The sequence below is a fragment of the Naegleria fowleri genome, assembly GCF_008403515.1.
Source record: "Naegleria fowleri strain ATCC 30894 chromosome Unknown tig41, whole genome shotgun sequence".
NCBI classification, from domain to species: domain Eukaryota; phylum Heterolobosea; class Eutetramitea; order Acrasida; family Naegleriidae; genus Naegleria; species Naegleria fowleri.
The window spans coordinates 385155-401922 of NW_025407973.1; the positions used below are offsets into that span (position 1 = coordinate 385155).

The 16768-nt window shown below is 39.7% G+C and overlaps 6 protein-coding genes across 6 annotated transcripts; 3 read left to right on the forward strand and 3 right to left on the reverse strand.

Annotated features, from left to right (window-relative positions):
* Window positions 1-656: 656 nt before the first annotated feature.
* On the reverse strand, window positions 657-1153 carry FDP41_004863 (uncharacterized protein; the record flags this gene model as incomplete). The annotated part of the gene is made up of 2 exons (XM_044708324.1): window positions 657-918; window positions 984-1153. The coding sequence occupies 2 exons, from the start codon at window positions 1151-1153 to the stop codon at window positions 657-659; spliced, it is 432 nt and encodes a 143-aa protein (XP_044560901.1).
* A 460-nt stretch (window positions 1154-1613) lies between these two features.
* On the forward strand, window positions 1614-2009 carry FDP41_004864 (uncharacterized protein; the record flags this gene model as incomplete). The annotated part of the gene is made up of 1 exon (XM_044708325.1): window positions 1614-2009. The coding sequence occupies one exon, from the start codon at window positions 1614-1616 to the stop codon at window positions 2007-2009; it is 396 nt and encodes a 131-aa protein (XP_044560902.1).
* A 340-nt stretch (window positions 2010-2349) lies between these two features.
* FDP41_004865 (uncharacterized protein) lies at window positions 2350-5763 on the reverse strand (the record flags this gene model as incomplete). Its single annotated transcript, XM_044708326.1, has 1 exon — window positions 2350-5763. The coding sequence occupies one exon, from the start codon at window positions 5761-5763 to the stop codon at window positions 2350-2352; it is 3414 nt and encodes a 1137-aa protein (XP_044560903.1).
* A 474-nt stretch (window positions 5764-6237) lies between these two features.
* Window positions 6238-7458, forward strand: FDP41_004866 (uncharacterized protein; the record flags this gene model as incomplete). Its single annotated transcript, XM_044708327.1, has 2 exons — window positions 6238-6574; window positions 6779-7458. 2 exons carry the CDS (start codon window positions 6238-6240, stop codon window positions 7456-7458), a joined length of 1017 nt encoding a protein of 338 aa, XP_044560904.1.
* Window positions 7459-7648: 190 nt separating this feature from the next.
* Window positions 7649-8413, reverse strand: FDP41_004867 (uncharacterized protein; the record flags this gene model as incomplete). Its single annotated transcript, XM_044708328.1, has 1 exon — window positions 7649-8413. One exon carries the CDS (start codon window positions 8411-8413, stop codon window positions 7649-7651), a length of 765 nt encoding a protein of 254 aa, XP_044560905.1.
* A 1060-nt stretch (window positions 8414-9473) lies between these two features.
* On the forward strand, window positions 9474-16739 carry FDP41_004868 (uncharacterized protein; the record flags this gene model as incomplete). The annotated part of the gene is made up of 2 exons (XM_044708329.1): window positions 9474-10347; window positions 10465-16739. 2 exons carry the CDS (start codon window positions 9474-9476, stop codon window positions 16737-16739), a joined length of 7149 nt encoding a protein of 2382 aa, XP_044560906.1.
* Window positions 16740-16768: the final 29 nt, after the last annotated feature.

Consider the following 16768-nt stretch of genomic DNA (forward strand, 5'->3'; position numbering starts at 1 on the left):
TAATGATAATGATAAACATGTTGCAAAGAAGCTCACGCAATTAAGAACCCAATTCAAAAACTTGACAAATTATTCCAAGAAAACGAAAAATATTTGTATACTCTAAATAGTTTCATTCATCTCGCTACTCATCATCCCAATTTCAAGTCAAGTTGTATTACCACCAATTATGAAGAACTATTATTCTCTGTAATAAGAGGCAAATACCCACATGCGACCGTTAAACAATTTTGCCAAGGTGAATATTGTATATTTCTTATATTGCATGCTTCTGATGAAGTTCGAGGTTTCTCTCTTCCAGATATTCCTTTAACAGACCATTATAATGGAATGAATATGACAATCAAAGAAATACCACAGCTCCCAAATATTTCACAAAATCCTTCATTCCAAAAAAAAGATCAAGAAAAAATCCAACAAGGCTAAAATGATTTTGCAGTGAATTAAAAGTTTATTGTGCAATTGTTAAACATTCAATTTGTGAACATTTTGCATGGATTAATTTTTGTATTTTCAAACTGACCCTCTGCTTTTGTTGGATGTTTGTTGTTTCAACAAGTTTTTCACCAATTTTGAGGGCAGTTTTGGTTGCTGTGTTTGCATTGACTGCTTGATATCTGTCTGGTACGGAATTGCTCTTCCAATTACCGTGTCTTTTAATATCGGATTGAGTGATTCCGTTGCAACTTGCTAAAATTGTTGTTGAGGTTCTTCTGGTAAAAGTGTCCAGTATATCTATCAATACCTATTTTAGAATTCTCCAAAGTTCCTTTCTTATCAATTTCATATTGCACGTCTGATGGTAGACAATGCTTGTTCTCCAATAAAAAGGACTTCATATCTTTGGAAAGTGTGTCTTTTCCAATTCTAGATCTATAAATAGTGGATCCATTAATTCTTGGCCAAAATCTCACGTCCCTTTTTGTGTCCGGAATACACTCAACATAGTTCTTGATGATGGTGTAAGGTGTTTTTCGCAATACTTCTCATATAGCTCGTACTTTTTCTTGTATTCCTTGATGGTGCGAGCGTTTTTACTGTCGACAACACTTGTGTCTGCTTGTTGATCAGTGTTATCAATGGCTTCCATGATCTTGTCTGTTTCTGTGACTTTTCTCTTTGTAGCGGGTGTTGCTATTGGATGTGGGTACATTTTTTTTCGGTTGGTTTTTTAATCGAGTTTTTGCAGGAACACAGTAAAAAATTGCTTCTGTCTACTCGAAACTTCAGCGAAACAGTAGTAGAGTCACCACCTCCAGTTTGTCGATTGATGATGTTGAATTTAACACGTGTGGGCCTGAACATGTGTTTTCTTTGGAAAGGATAAGAGAAGAAGGAAGATACAACGGGTGCTCCCTTACCGAACAAAAGTAGAAAACTTGCGTTCTCTGACAACCAGCAGGTTTATCAAAATTGCCTTTTTTAACTTATTTCTAAAAAGGAAAAAACACGAATTTATTTTGCTGCTTGTCAAAAAGCATTCGACACAGGTGGCAAGAGTATTAAAAGGCGATGCAACAAATCGCAATTTAAAAACTAAAAAAGCTTCACATTTGTAAATAAGCATTTCTCTAACGCTTGATTTTTCAAAGAAAACAACATTTTCAAACAAGATGGATGAAATCAATGTCATGCTTCCCAAGCCAAAAGATCTTGGAAAACAACACAAAAAGCATCGCACAGTTTCGAATGAACACGATCGAAGACCTCACCGATTTGTGACCAATCAGAAAAAACAAGGAGGAGGAAAATTCAATTATGGAAAACCAGGAGATGAAACGATGGTTTATGTGAACACTGAGGACGGTGTGTTAGATAAGGAATTGATTGAACATGATGCTAGCGTGTTGGAACAACTTCATGGAGCTTCCACTGTGGTGGTGGCTAACAGGACTGAAGAAGAAACTGAAGAAGGCGGTGGTGAGGAAGAAGGTGAAGGTTATGAAGAAGGAGAATACGATGAAGGCGAATGGGAAGAAGGTGAAGATTATGAGGAAAGTGAAGAGTAGTCATCATGATACGTTTCATTGTAACAGAGAGATCGATGATCATCTATTTTCAAATTGTAAAAAGAAATGGTTCATCATCGATTAAGCCTTAGGCCCTACATAATGTAAATCTAATTGCTCTCCTTATAACTCATTGAAGAATTGTACTGCTATGAATAATAATAATAATAATTAAATAACAATTTGTTGTTGTCATTATATATTATTCTACCAATATACATAGTTGAACAATTGGCAGTGTTGCTGTATACAGGTGTTGTACCATCCACCCACATGAAATTTTGATTAATACATATTCTCTCATAGCTACATAATTGTTCGGAAAAGGATAATGCTCTCTCTAATATTCAGCATAGGCAGCCACACGATCTGTGTCTTGATTTTGCTCATCTCCATCCAAATATATAGCAGCAATGGTCCTTCGTGTATTCTCAGCACTATCAATACTCTTCTTTAAAACAGTTTTTCTTCGATTGGAAGCTGGAGCCTTTGCTCTTGTCATGACTGCATCACAAGAGAGCGTACCGTGGTGTTTTCTTTCATGTCCAGTTGCATCGGGAACGTGTTCTCTCTTGGGTGTTGGAGGTGTTCCTCCTCCCATCATGAAAGCTCCACCAAACATGGGAGGAGATGTTGTTGGTTCAGTTGTTTGCCCTGAACTCAACGAAGAAGAAGAAGAATAATCCTTCTTGGGCATTCCCATCATTCCGAAAGGAGGAGATCCCACCGAGTTTTGCTTCAACTTGGCTAACTTTTCAGAGACGGAAAGTCCCTTGGGGACACCTCCACTTTCTGAAGAGGGTGTGGAAGGAGTAGAGTTTGTGGATGAAGTGCTGTTGTTGCTGCTGTTATTAGTAGTAGCAGCACTGGACGAGAATTTGGAAAGCTTTTCTTGAACACTGGGTTGTTTTTGAGGTGTGGATGTTGTTGTGGTGGTGGTGGAATCGTCTGTCTTCTTTTCGAACATGGCAAATTTGGATTTCACACCACTTCCACCTGGCGTGTGAGTAGTATTGCCACTACTACCACTAATGTTACTACTTGTGGAGGCTTCAAAAGTCAATGGCTTATTGGTTTCTGGAGTCTTGTCTGTGTCCTTCTTTTCAAACATGGCAAATTTCGATTTCACACCACTTCCTGTTGTAGTGGAAACGGTGGAAGTGGAATTATTGGTAGATGGTGTGGATGGAGAGGCCTTATTGTTGACCTCCGTGCTACTTGCAGTAGGAGTAGAAGTGGTGGTTGGTTTAGAATCCACCCGAGTAGTGGTTTCGGTTTTAACTTCCTTATTCTCGAACTTTGGTTCAATTCCTGATGATGGCTTGTTGGTTTCATTGAATACTTTTTCAACTGTTGTGTTGGAATCAACATTCTTCTTTTCCACAGACGAGGTGCTTTTTGCGGTTGAGGTCTCCTCTGCTGTCTTTTTCTCAAACATGGCAAATTTAGATTTCACACAACCAGTTGTTGTTGAGCTTATTGTGTTGGAAGAATTTGCTGTTGTGGTGGCAGAAGGAGTGGTGGCAGATTTGGAAGTTTCAGTCGTACTACTTGGTTCCTTCTTTTCAAACATGGCAAATTTGGATTTCACACTACCAGTAGCAGCAGTTGTTGTTGAGCTTGTGGAAGTGTTTGTTGAAGAAGTGCTCGTTTCTGCTGCTGGAGATGTTTCAGTCTTCAGGCTGCTATTGATCTTCTCTGATGGTGAAACTGGCTTTGTACTTCCATTGTCAGTGCCTTTCGAATAAGAGGAAGTGTTGGTACTTGGTGTGATTGGTGACACCTTTGAAGAAGGTTCTGTGGTTGATGGTGAAGCATTTGTTGTCTTGGTTCCTACACTTGATGCCTTACTTGGTGTTGTATTTTCAGTAATGACCTTGTTTGTTAATTCGCCAGTAGTAGTCGCCTTTTCGGATGTTGAGGTGACTGTTGAGGAGGATGGCTTTGGAGGGTCATTCGATGGTTCCTTTTTCTCAAACATGGCGAACTTTGATTTCACACCACCAATTTCACTTGCCACCGATTTGTTGGGATCTGAGTTGCTTGAAGTTGTACTTGTGGGATTTGCAACTTTGGTTTCCGTTGAGGCATTGGTAGCACTTTCAGCAGCTTGTTTGTTTGGAGTCGTAGTAGTACTGGTGGTGGTTGTGGTTGTTGTGGCAGTATTTTCAGCTTTGTTCTCACTCTTATTAATTACTTCAGAATATCTTGATAAAACGCTTCCACGTCTCAAGTTTTCAGTGGATGGTTTTGGTGGAGGTTCATTCGATGGTTCCTTTTTCTCAAACATGGAAAATTTCGATTTCACACCACCAGAAGTCGTAATTGTTGAGCTCGTGGTGGAAGAAGTTGAAACGGTGTTTGTTGAAAGAGAAGTAGTGCCGGGTGTTGGGGTTGGCGAACTTGTGGAGCCAATGTTGGCACTTGGTGGAGTGTTGACACTCTTTGATGTTTCCTTAGTGTCTGTCTTTTCAGATTGTTGTTTGTCCTTTGGTGGTGAGGAGTTATTTTTGCTGCTGCCGAAAGAAGGAGAAGGTTTTGACTCTATGCTTGTAGTGACTGGTGGAGTGGATGATGATTTGTCGTCATTACTTTGTGTTTTTTCAGTCGGAGTTGCAACAGTGACAGTCACATTTGGAGAGTTTGTCACAACAGTGGGTGTGCTTGCTGAAAGAGGAGGAGTCGAAGATGCAGATTTTGCATTTTCAGTCTTTGGTTTCCACTTTGGTCCACTTGATGTGTTTGGAGATGTCTTTTCCTCCGTATTCTTCTTTTCGAATTGTGAAAATCGATCCTTAATTGAACCAACACTACCAGTAGTAGCAGTAGGAACAACATTGCTGGTGGTATTACTTGTGGTTTGTGATTGTTGTTGAGAAGTCTCAAAAACGTTCTTTTTTTCCTTCAACACATTGGATGATTCACTACTTGGTGAAACTCCTCTTGGAGAAGTGGCATTGGTTGAAGAAGGTGGTGCTTGATTGAACAATGCCATTCTGGAAGCAATTCCAGAAGTCAATTTCTTTTCTCCATTTTGTTGTTGTTGTGATTGCTGACCAGTAGTACTGGTGGTGGTGGCAGTGGCAGAATCCGATGTTGCACTCATTCCTTGTGGATTGATTTGTTTTTTGTTTGTTTCCAAATTTGTTGTTTTTTGAGAAATATTTGGTGACTTGCGATTCGAATGATTATGACTCAATGATGATGAGAATAATGGTGAATGATTGGTACTGCTAACAGTTGGTGTACTTTTTGAGAGATTTCTCGTGCTTGTCGACTTGTCACTATTGAAATCTTCCTTTCTTCCTGGTGATAATGTGGAATTAACTTTTTTCACACTAATTGGAGTTACTACCGGTAGTGTTGTTGTTTTGGATATGCTGCTGTTCTTACTTGTATCGTTATTCTTGTTTTGACTCTCAAAGACACTAATTAATTCGAGTGTTCTTGGTGATGGTTGTGTTGAAGAGAGTGATGATGATGATGAAGCAACACCTAAAGGTGATAATGAAGCAACAGGAGAGGATGAAGAACTCGAAGAAGAAGAAATTGAAGATTGATAAAGAGTTAAACGAGCAGCAAGTTTTGGACCAATTCCACCGCCACCACGAGGAGAAATAATAAAACTTGTTGATGAAGTACCAAAACAGGTATTTGTTGTGTTATTAGAATTATTAATATTATTGTAAATATTAGATGTACTTTTTGTTGTTGTTTTTGGAGATGATGATACGACTGCTGTTGGAGAGGACATATAAGTCCCAAATGATGATGATTTTGGAGTGAAGAAATTGAAAATTCAAAGTTTTGGTGGATGAATTCTCTCTGCAATGAATGAAATACGATGGAAATTTCAAGGAGGAGAACAGCAAGGCTCAACAACACGTCACGTAATTCAGCGGCGTGTGGATATTGGTGATAACTACCAGCCAAAGGTAGATTTTTTTTTTGACTTTTGGCATTTTAAATGTCTGGATAGAAATGGCTAAGATTTGATTGATTGGTGGAGAATTGTAAGGTTTATTGGTTTGATGAGTATTCTCATATACATAGGCATCCGAAAACCAATTATGTTCAGAGAGGTTCCTTATTCTTTTTAATATTTATTTAAAAAGAGTTTCTTGAAACACTAAATGTAATTAATGTACATGTAATTCAAACTCTTTCATATGTACTTTTGAATTTAACAATTAATAATGATTCACTCTATTCTCACACATCTCAAAAAATGTCATCAGTCGTTGACGTGAATCGTTGCATTGAAAAACTCGAAGCTGGACGTCTTCTCACAGAATTCGAAATCAAGTTTGTCTGTGAAAAAGTTAAAGAAATTCTCATCGATGAAGCCAACGTTCAACGTGTCAAATCTCCAGTCACCATCGTTGGCAACATTCATGGTCAATTTCCTGATCTCAAAGAATTATTTAGAGTGGCTGGTAAAATTCCCGATACCAATTATTTGTTTTTGGGAGATTATGTGAATCGAGGAAATCAATCGGTTGAAACTATATCATTGTTGACTTGTTATAAATTGAGATATCCAGAGAGAATAACATTGTTGAGAGGTAAGTGATGATAGGGTGACAACTGGCATTTCAAAAATTATTTGATAAAATACATATGGCATATGATGAATTTTGTGGTGTTATTATGATGAAACATATTCAAAATTTATGAATTTTAAATTATTCATCATCATTACGAAAAATCGGAATTAATTGAAATTCATACACCATGACCACAACAACAACAAAAACAAATTGCAACAGGAAATCACGAATCAAGACCAATTACTCAAATCTATGGCTTCTACGAAGAATGTACCATGAAGTATGGAAATGTCAATGTATGGAAATATTTCACAGACATGATGGATTATTTGACTGTGTGTGCCTTGGTCGATGATTCACTCTTTTGCGTTCATGGAGGTTTGTCACCTTCGATCGCCACTCTTGATCAAATCCGTGTATTAGAACGATTTAAGGATATTCCAGAGGAAGGTCCAATTACTGACCTCTTATGGTCTGATCCCATGAATGATGATGACGACTTTGGAATCTCTTCTTCGAGTTCGCTGGATTTTGGAATTAACACAAGAGGAGCAGGATTCATCTTTTCACAAAAAATTACCAATGAATTTATGAATCTTAACAAGATTGACCACATTGTTCGTTCACATCAATTATGTATGGATGGATATCAAGTGATTTGGGATGGCAAACTCTCGACAATTTGGTCAGCTCCAAATTATTGTAATCGTTGTGGAAATATTGCTGCAGTGATGGAAGTGGATCGAGATTTGAAACGATTTTACAACACTTATCAGGCTGCTCCTCGAAAGACCATGAGAAGACAACGTTTGGAGAAGGAGGAGAATGCATTCATTGGAAGTCAATTTGTCGGTCAAAATGTGAAGGCAGCTCAGCAAATTAATGTTCAATATTTCTAAGATTGTAATTCTGTTTCGTTCCGTGAATTGTACTTTTAAAAATCTGTTTTTTAATGCATGCGTACTGTCTTTGGTTCAACCTGTTCATCAATAAAACAAAACCCTTGAAGCTAGTGAAGGTCTTGAGTAGATCTTAATATTGTACAAATTACAAGTGGGTTAGTTAGTGTTACAATGGATGCAGATGAAATCAGTATTTGAATTGGTAATTAATTTGGGCTTCCAGTGATTTAATTTCGGGCATAAAAGTCTTTCGATTGTCAACATCTTCCATGAGCCAATCAATAATAAATCTCAACAACTTCTTTCCATCACAGCGAAGCCCATACTTGATCTTGGTCGCTGCCTTTAAAAAGGTCGTCAAAGTGGATGGAGAAAAGTTCAATAATTCACTCTTATTGGAGGTCAAAATGGTATCCAAGTTCTTACTCATTTCCGAGACGCATGTGTGGAGTATTCGTTCAAGAAATGGGTCCAGTGGAGTGTTGAGAGCTAGTAGTTCTTTGAAAATAACAAAACAGTTGGAAGGTTTGATATTGGTCTCAAGCTCCACTTGAATACTTTCAATCAAGTTTCCTTGAACGAGATATTTCTGAGCTACTACAAGAAGATTCAGAGCCTGTTGAATACTGTAGGTCAGCTCTCCCGTATAAAAGAACTCGAGGAGTTGCAACAAGGCTTCCTCTTCGGGTTGGTGGTTGACGATCCATTCGTCGATCATTGAATGATTAAGCGTCGAGGGTGGCCGATGTCTAGGACTACCGTGCTCCAATTCATCTTGATGTGGGTTAAGTACGCCGTTTCGTGATGATGTGCTCGTACTGGGCAAAGTAGACGAGATCTCTTCATAAATCAAATTGTGTTCATCAAGATCGAACCGTTGTAGAGATTCCTGACAAGACTCCGATTCACAAGCAATTTCTTCTTCATAGGGATTGAACAACTCTCGAAACATGTTGCTATGAACAGAGAGTATTCCTTTCCAAACCCGAATTCGCTTATTCAACTGGACCAGAACCACCGTAAAATCAGAATAATTCTGGTTATTATACAAATGCTTAAACCTTGCTCGATGATCTTCCTTATACAGGACCATCTTGAAAGTTTCTAAAAAGAAGGACTGGAATTAATTGATGAACGAATAATCTAATGTTCAGACCAGAGAAAATTGGCGATGAGTCTTTTTTTATTTTAATTAGAGAGAAGAATGAGAGAGATGACCATCGTTGATATTTTTTACGCCTTCTTCGTCTTTGCTTTTCATTCGTTCACGAATGATTGAGAGCACTAAGAAGATGATTTCTTTTACATGTTTGGCATGTTGTGCATTGATCACCAACATTCATGTCGTCCGCCCTTACCAAGTTCAGTTTCATATATGAGAGATGGGCCCATGTCACAACTTAACAGTAATTTTTTCTTCTGAGAATGCTCTCTTGTCTGAATAGGGTTTCTTCATGTGGTTTTATGTCCAGTTCGATTTCCGTTCCGGGACATGTATAATCGGGAAATAGTGAAAGCACCATCATCACGCATCCACAATATGGAATTCAGTTGTTTCTTTTAGACATGAAGAGAAGATGGGATTAGGAAACTTCGGATTTTAAACCATAAAAGACAACAACTGTTGATGAAGTTCATTCAGTTGGAATCAATGAAACCGCAGTGAAGGAGACGAGAAGAATGCAACAGTCTACCACGTAGATCAACAACTACCACCACCCTCCGAGTACAGAGGGCGTTTGATTTTGTTCACTGAGTGGAGGAACAGACTGTAACTGAACAATAGGAACAAGAAACTTGTGTGAAGTCTGAAAAAGGATTGCAAATTTGTTTCGTTTCTGTGAGATTCGGTACAAAGTGTTCCTCCACTTGTCACCTTGCACCCATGAAGGAAGGGTTTGGTGCTGTTGCACAAATTTAGCAACGTGATTCACTTAGACAAGTGACAACTGCAAAAAAAAATCAACTGCACTGGCACTATCTTTCACAACACACACAATTTTGTGAAAAAGATGACACTGGTGACCACGAGCAGCAATAGTAGAATTAGCACTACTGGCTTCTCCCTCTTTTCATTTCCTCGAGTCATGACTCATTCCCAACCACAACAAGGACACGCTCGAGTTCCTTCCTTCACTTCGAGCTTTTGGGTCATGATGCTTTTATCAATCCTCATCGTCTTCATCATCAACACCCACTCTCTCAATATTCAATTTGTTCTTGCGACAACAATCCCTCCCAAATATTCAATCACAACCATCGCAGGTGGTGGCAACACAGGTGCCAGCGACGCAACTTCCGTCGTGTTGAATGGTCCTTCAGGAATTAGTATTGGGTCTGATGGTGTTATTTACTTTACAGAAAAGGGTAATAATCAAATTCGTAAACTCAGTTTTGACTCGAACACTGGTACTTATTCAATTTCGACTTTTGATACTTCCTCCCTCTCACCAGCCGTCGACACTCCCACTGGAATTTTTGTGAAACAAGATTCGGTCAACGGAGATGTCATTTATTTTGCTGACAATGGTCGAGTGACAAGTGTGGCAAATGGTGTAGTCCAAACTATTCATGACAAAACCAGTGATGCTAATTTCAACCCATCTGGCTTGTCAATGATCGGAGGCGATCTCTATGTAGCAGATAGTGGTAATCAAGTGATTGACAAGTGGACATCCAATGTGTACAATGTCTACGCTGGTTCAACTGGCACTGCAGGATATCAAGATGCTGATTTCTCGGCTGATCCAGCTGCTGTTCAATTTAACAACCCAGTGGGTGTTGCTACAACGAATGATGCAAATCCCATTCTATATGTGGCAGACAAGACCAACAATAGAATTAGAAAACTCTTCCAATCGGCAAGCACTACTTTTGCAGGAAGTGGTAAGTAGTAGAAACAAATATGAATTTCGTGAATTTGTCGCTCATACCATTATTTGCAACGTGTTAACAAAATTTTGGCACTTTCTAATTGGTGATCGTGCTGGTGTTTACAAATAGGATCTTCAACAAATGAACAAAACGTTGCGAATGCTGATCCTTCGTTGGTGGATCTTGTTGGTCCACTTGCTGTCTCTGTGGCACCTAATGGAGATGTCTATCTCTCTACCAGCTCTCGAGTGTATATCATTCATGCAAATACCCAAAAAATTTCCACAGTCGCTGGATCTGGAACATCAGGAGATGGTTCCGCTTTAGGAGCAACCCTGAGCTCACCTGAAGGTATTGCCGTGTCATCGGATGGAAAATCAATTTTCATTGCTGACACTGGAAACAATCTGATTCGTAAAATTTCTTTGGATTATTGTGAGAGTGGTTATGTTTTTGATAGCACCAACTCTGTTTGTGTACCTGTATGTTATGGTCTCCCTCAAAACGACAGCAAGGTCTGTAACGGAAATGGAGCATGTATTGCACCAAATTTCTGTCAATGTGACCTCACTCATGGTGGATTGAATTGTTCAATTCCTATGTGTTATGGATATTATGCGAACGACACTAATAATGTTTGTAATGGTCGTGGAGAATGTACTGATGTTGACAGGTGCGTATGCAGCACTAATTATGGCGGCAACCAGTGTCAATTAGCAAGATGTAATGGTATATTGGCAGATAATCCCTCAACGGTTTGTAATGGTCGCGGCTCTTGCAACGATGTTGATGTTTGTCTCTGCAACAATGGTTATGGTGGAAAATTCTGTGATTTAGTCAAATGCAACAATATTCTTTCCAATGAAACTTCAACAGTGTGTAGTGGAAGAGGATCATGTGATGATGTTGACACTTGTCGATGTCATGCTGGATATGGAGGTCCATTTTGTGAACTTGCCAAATGCTACAATATTCTTTCAAATGAAACGACAACTGTTTGTAGTGGAAGAGGATCATGTAACGATGTGGACGCCTGTGTCTGTAATAATGGATTCGGTGGTCAATTCTGTCAACTTGCCAAATGTAATGGTATTCTTGCTAATGAAACAACAACAGTTTGCAATGGTAGAGGATCATGCAATGAAGTCGATACTTGTAATTGCGTCGATGGCTTTGGAGGACAATTTTGCCAACTCGCCAAGTGCAATGGTACTTTGGCCAATGAAACATCAACTGTTTGCAGTGCCCGTGGCTCCTGTAACGAGTTGAATGTGTGTGTCTGTCACGAAGGCTATGGTGGAGAATTTTGTGAATTGGCAAAATGCAATGGAACTTTGGCCAATGAAACATCCATGGTGTGCAGCGGAAGAGGTTCATGCAACAACGTCGACGTTTGTGTTTGTAGTGAAGGATTTGATGGCCAATTTTGTGAACTCGCTAAATGTAATGGAACTTTGGCCAATGAAACCTCAGTGGTTTGCAACTCTCATGGTTCTTGCAATGAGGTAGACACATGTGTCTGTCATGATGGTTATGGAGGAAAATTCTGTGAATTTGCTAAATGCAATGGAGCTTTGGCTAATGAAACTTCCACCGTGTGTGCTGGTCGTGGCTCTTGTAATGAAATTAATGTTTGCGTCTGCCATGAAGGTTATGGAGGAGAATTTTGTGAACTGGCAAAATGTAATGGCATATTGTCCAATGAAACTTCAGTTGTGTGCAATGGAAGAGGACCCTGCAATAATGTCGATACTTGTATTTGCAACAATGGCTATGGTGGAAAATTCTGTGAATTGGCTAAATGTAATGAAACTCTCGCCAATGAAACGTCAACGGTATGCAGTGGACGTGGATCATGCAACGACGTGGATGTTTGCCTCTGCAATAACGGATACGGTGGTCAATTTTGTCAAATCGCTAAATGTAATGGTACCTTAGCAAACGAAACCTCAGTGGTTTGTAGTGGAAGAGGATCTTGCAATGATGTCAATGTCTGTGTTTGTAACTCTGGATTTGGTGGTCAATATTGCGAATTAGCCACTTGCAATGGAACTTTAGCAAATGAAACTTCAAGTGTGTGTAGTGGTCATGGCTCTTGTAACGAAGTTGATGTTTGTGTCTGTAACAATGGTTACGGAGGAAAATTCTGTGAACTCGCCACATGTAACAATATTCTTGCTAATGAAACGGTGTGTAGTGGAAGAGGATCTTGCAATGACGTGAATGTCTGTGCTTGCTCCGTAGGATACGGAGGTCAATTCTGTGAATTGGCAAAATGTAATGGTACTTTGGCAAACGAGACGTTGAGTATTTGCACCGGAAGAGGTTCCTGTAATGACGTTGATGTTTGTGTCTGTAACAATGGTTTTGGTGGAAAATTCTGTGAACTCGCCAAGTGCAATGGAACCTTAGCTAATGAAACTTCTACTGTTTGTAGCGGTCGTGGATCTTGTAATGACCTTAATACTTGCGTTTGCAACAATGGATTCGGTGGTGAATTTTGTGAATTAGCCAAGTGCAATGGTACTTTGGCCAATGAAACATCGATAGTTTGCAGTGGAAGAGGTTCATGTAATGATGTGAATCTATGCGTTTGTAACTCTGGATTTGGTGGTCAATATTGTGAGTTTGCCAAGTGTAATGGAACTTTGGCCAATGAAACATCAACTGTTTGCAGTGCCCGTGGCTCCTGTAACGAGTTGAATGTGTGTGTCTGTCACGAAGGCTATGGTGGAGAATTTTGTGAATTGGCAAAATGCAATGGAACTTTGGCCAATGAAACATCCATGGTGTGCAGCGGAAGAGGTTCATGCAACAACGTCGACGTTTGTGTTTGTAGTGAAGGATTTGGTGGTCAATTTTGTGAACTCGCTAAATGTAATGGAACTTTGGCCAATGAAACATTGAGTGTTTGCAGCGGAAGAGGTTCATGTAATGGCATTGACATTTGTGTTTGCCATGTTGGATTTGGTGGTCAATATTGTGAACTCGCCAAGTGCAATGGAACCTTAGCTAATGAAACTTCTACTGTTTGTAGCGGTCGTGGATCTTGTAATGACCTTAATACTTGTGTTTGCAACAATGGATTTGGTGGTGAATTTTGTGAGTTTGCCAAGTGCAATGGTACTTTGGCCAATGAAACATCGATAGTTTGCAGTGGAAGAGGATCTTGCAATGATGTCAATGTCTGTGTTTGTAACTCTGGATTTGGTGGTCAATTTTGTGAATTGGCAAAATGTAATGGAACTTTGGCAAACGAAACTTCAAGTGTATGCTTTGGACGTGGATCTTGCAACAATTTGGACGTCTGTGTCTGCCATGTTGAATTTGGTGGTCAATTTTGTGAACTTGCCAAGTGCAATGGAACCTTAGCTAATGAAACTTCAGTCGTCTGTAGTGGTCGTGGATCCTGTAATGATGTAGACACATGTGTTTGCAATGAAAGATATGGAGGAAAATTCTGTGAACTCGCCAAGTGTAATGGTACTCTCGCCAATGAAACCTCCATTGTTTGCAGTGGAAGAGGATCCTGCAATGATATTGATACTTGTGTTTGCAACAATGGATTTGGTGGACAATGGTGTGAATTGGCAAAATGCAATGGAACTTTGTCGAATGAAACTTTGTCCGTGTGTAGTGGCCGTGGATCTTGCAACCATGTGGATGTGTGCGTTTGTCAAAATGGATATGGTGGTCAATTTTGTGAACTCGCATTTTGCAATGGTACCTTAGCAAACGAAACTTCAATGGTTTGCAGTGGAAGAGGATCGTGTAATGACGTCAATGTTTGTGTTTGCAATTCTGGATACGGAGGTAAATATTGTGAACTCGCCAAATGTAATGGAACTCTGGCCAATGAAACTTCAACAGTATGCAGTGGTCGTGGGTCTTGCAATGGTGTGGACGTATGTGTCTGTCACGAAGGATATGGAGGTCCATTCTGTGAATTGGCAAAATGCAATGGTACTCTGGCAAACGAAACATCCACTGTTTGCAGTGGAAGAGGTTCATGCAATGATGTGAACGTTTGTGTTTGTAGTGACGGATTTGGTGGTCAATTTTGTGAACTCGCTAAATGTAATGGAACCTTAGCTAATGAAACATCAACGGTTTGCAGTGGCCGTGGATCATGCAACCATGTGGATGTTTGTGTCTGTAACGATAATTTTGGAGGAAAATTCTGTGAACTCGCTAAATGTAACAAAACGATTTCAAATGAGACATTTATTGTCTGCAGCGGACGTGGATCATGCAATGATGTGGATGTTTGTGTTTGTAATCATGGATTTGGAGGAGTATTTTGTGAACTCGCATTTTGTAATGGAACTTTAGCCAATGAGACATCGACAGTCTGCAGTGGACATGGTTCCTGCAATGATGTCAATGTATGCGCCTGTAGAACTGGATTTGGTGGAGAATTTTGTGAACTCGCTAAATGCAATGGAACTTTGGCTAATGAAACATCAACAGTATGCAGTGGTCGTGGATCATGCAACAACGTCGACGTTTGTGTTTGCAGTGAAGGATTTGGTGGCCAATTTTGTGAGCTTGCTAAATGCAATGGAACTCTGGCCAATGAAACCTCTACGGTTTGCAGTGGACATGGTTCATGCAGCAATGTCGATGTTTGTGTTTGCAATTCTGGATACGGAGGTAAATATTGTGAACTCGCCAAGTGCAATGGAACCTTAGCCAACGAAACTTCAGTATGCAGTGGAAAGGGACAATGTCAATCGTTTGATCTTTGTGTGTGTAATAATGGATATGGAGGACAATTCTGTGAATTTGTCAAATGTAATGGTACTTTGCAAAACGAAACCGCATTGGTTTGTAATGGACATGGTTCATGTGATGATGTCAATGTTTGTCGATGTTCTGCAAACTGGGGAGGTCCATTCTGTCAATATCCAAAATGTAATGGTATTTTGCAAAACGAAACATCAACAGTTTGTAGTGGACATGGTTCTTGTGACGATGTTGATGTCTGTAGATGTGACTTGAATTATACAGGACCCTACTGTCAATATCCAAAATGTAATGACATTCCTTCGAACGAAACTTCAACTGTTTGCTCCAATCATGGTACTTGTCAAGGTGTGAATCAATGTGTCTGCTCGTCGAATTGGGGAGGTCCAATTTGTCAATATCCAAAATGTAATGGCACTTTGCAAAACGAAACGACAGTGTGTAGTGGAAGAGGATCATGTGATGATGTTGACACTTGCCGATGTCATGCTGGATATGGAGGTCCATTTTGTGAACTTGCCAAATGCAATGGAATTCTCTCCATTGAGACCAATGTTTGTAGTGGACATGGTTCATGTGATGAGATTGATGTTTGTCGTTGCAATTCCAATTATGCTGGACCTTACTGTCAATATCCAAAATGTAATGGAATTCCATCCAATGAAACCTCCACCGTCTGCTCAGGACATGGTACTTGTAGCTCTCCAGATGTGTGTTCATGCAGCTCTGGATGGTATGGAAACAAGTGTCAAGTACCTATGTGTGCTGGTCAATTAGCCAACACGTCACAAGTGTGTAATTATGGAAATGGTACCTGTCAAACACCAGGAGATTGTTCATGTCATTCAGGATGGACTGGTTCTGATTGTTCAACTCCAATTTGTTATGGACGAACTCCTTCAGAACAAGCTTGCTCAGGTCGAGGTACTTGTCTTTTGAACAATACTTGTGTCTGTCCTTTGAAATACGATGGTTTGGAATGTCAATTACACAAGTGTTACAATGTGTTGAATTCATCCTCGAGTGTTTGTTCAGGAAATGGAAAATGTGTGGATAGTGATCAATGCTCATGCAATTCTGGATATGTGGGATCAAATTGTCAATTGTTATACCTTTCTTCAATCTCTTTGCAATTTAACACTACCAAAGGACAAGTTCAAAATTCTCAAGCTTCTCTTCAATTAAGCATTAACGATGCTCAATTCTCCACGTATTACTTGTCAGCAGGTCGAACTGTGAGTGCTAAATTTACTTTGCAATTGAATGGAAATCTAGTTACAACCATCAATAAGGACATGTCTACTTCCAAGTTAGAATTCCTAGTTCCATCCTACGACTCGAATGGTACTTTGACTGCATTCGTCGAATTCACAGACACAGCCACAAATGTGAAAATTTCAGACAAAGTTTCATCTCTTAATTCCTTAATTTTGGACAGTGTTTCCGTGAACGATAAAAAGACAGAAGATGGAGGTGGTAATGGTGGAGCGGTCGCTGCTGCCGTTATTGTTCCAATTGTGGTCATTGGAGGAGTTGCTGCTGTGGCTGCAGGTGTGATTGGATTTGTGGCATTCAAGATGAAGGCAGCTGCTGCAGCAAAGGCCACAACGATCACACACGCTCAACACTATGACTTTGAATTGGCAGAAGGATTTTAAATAATTATTAATGGAACAAGAAAAAGAAA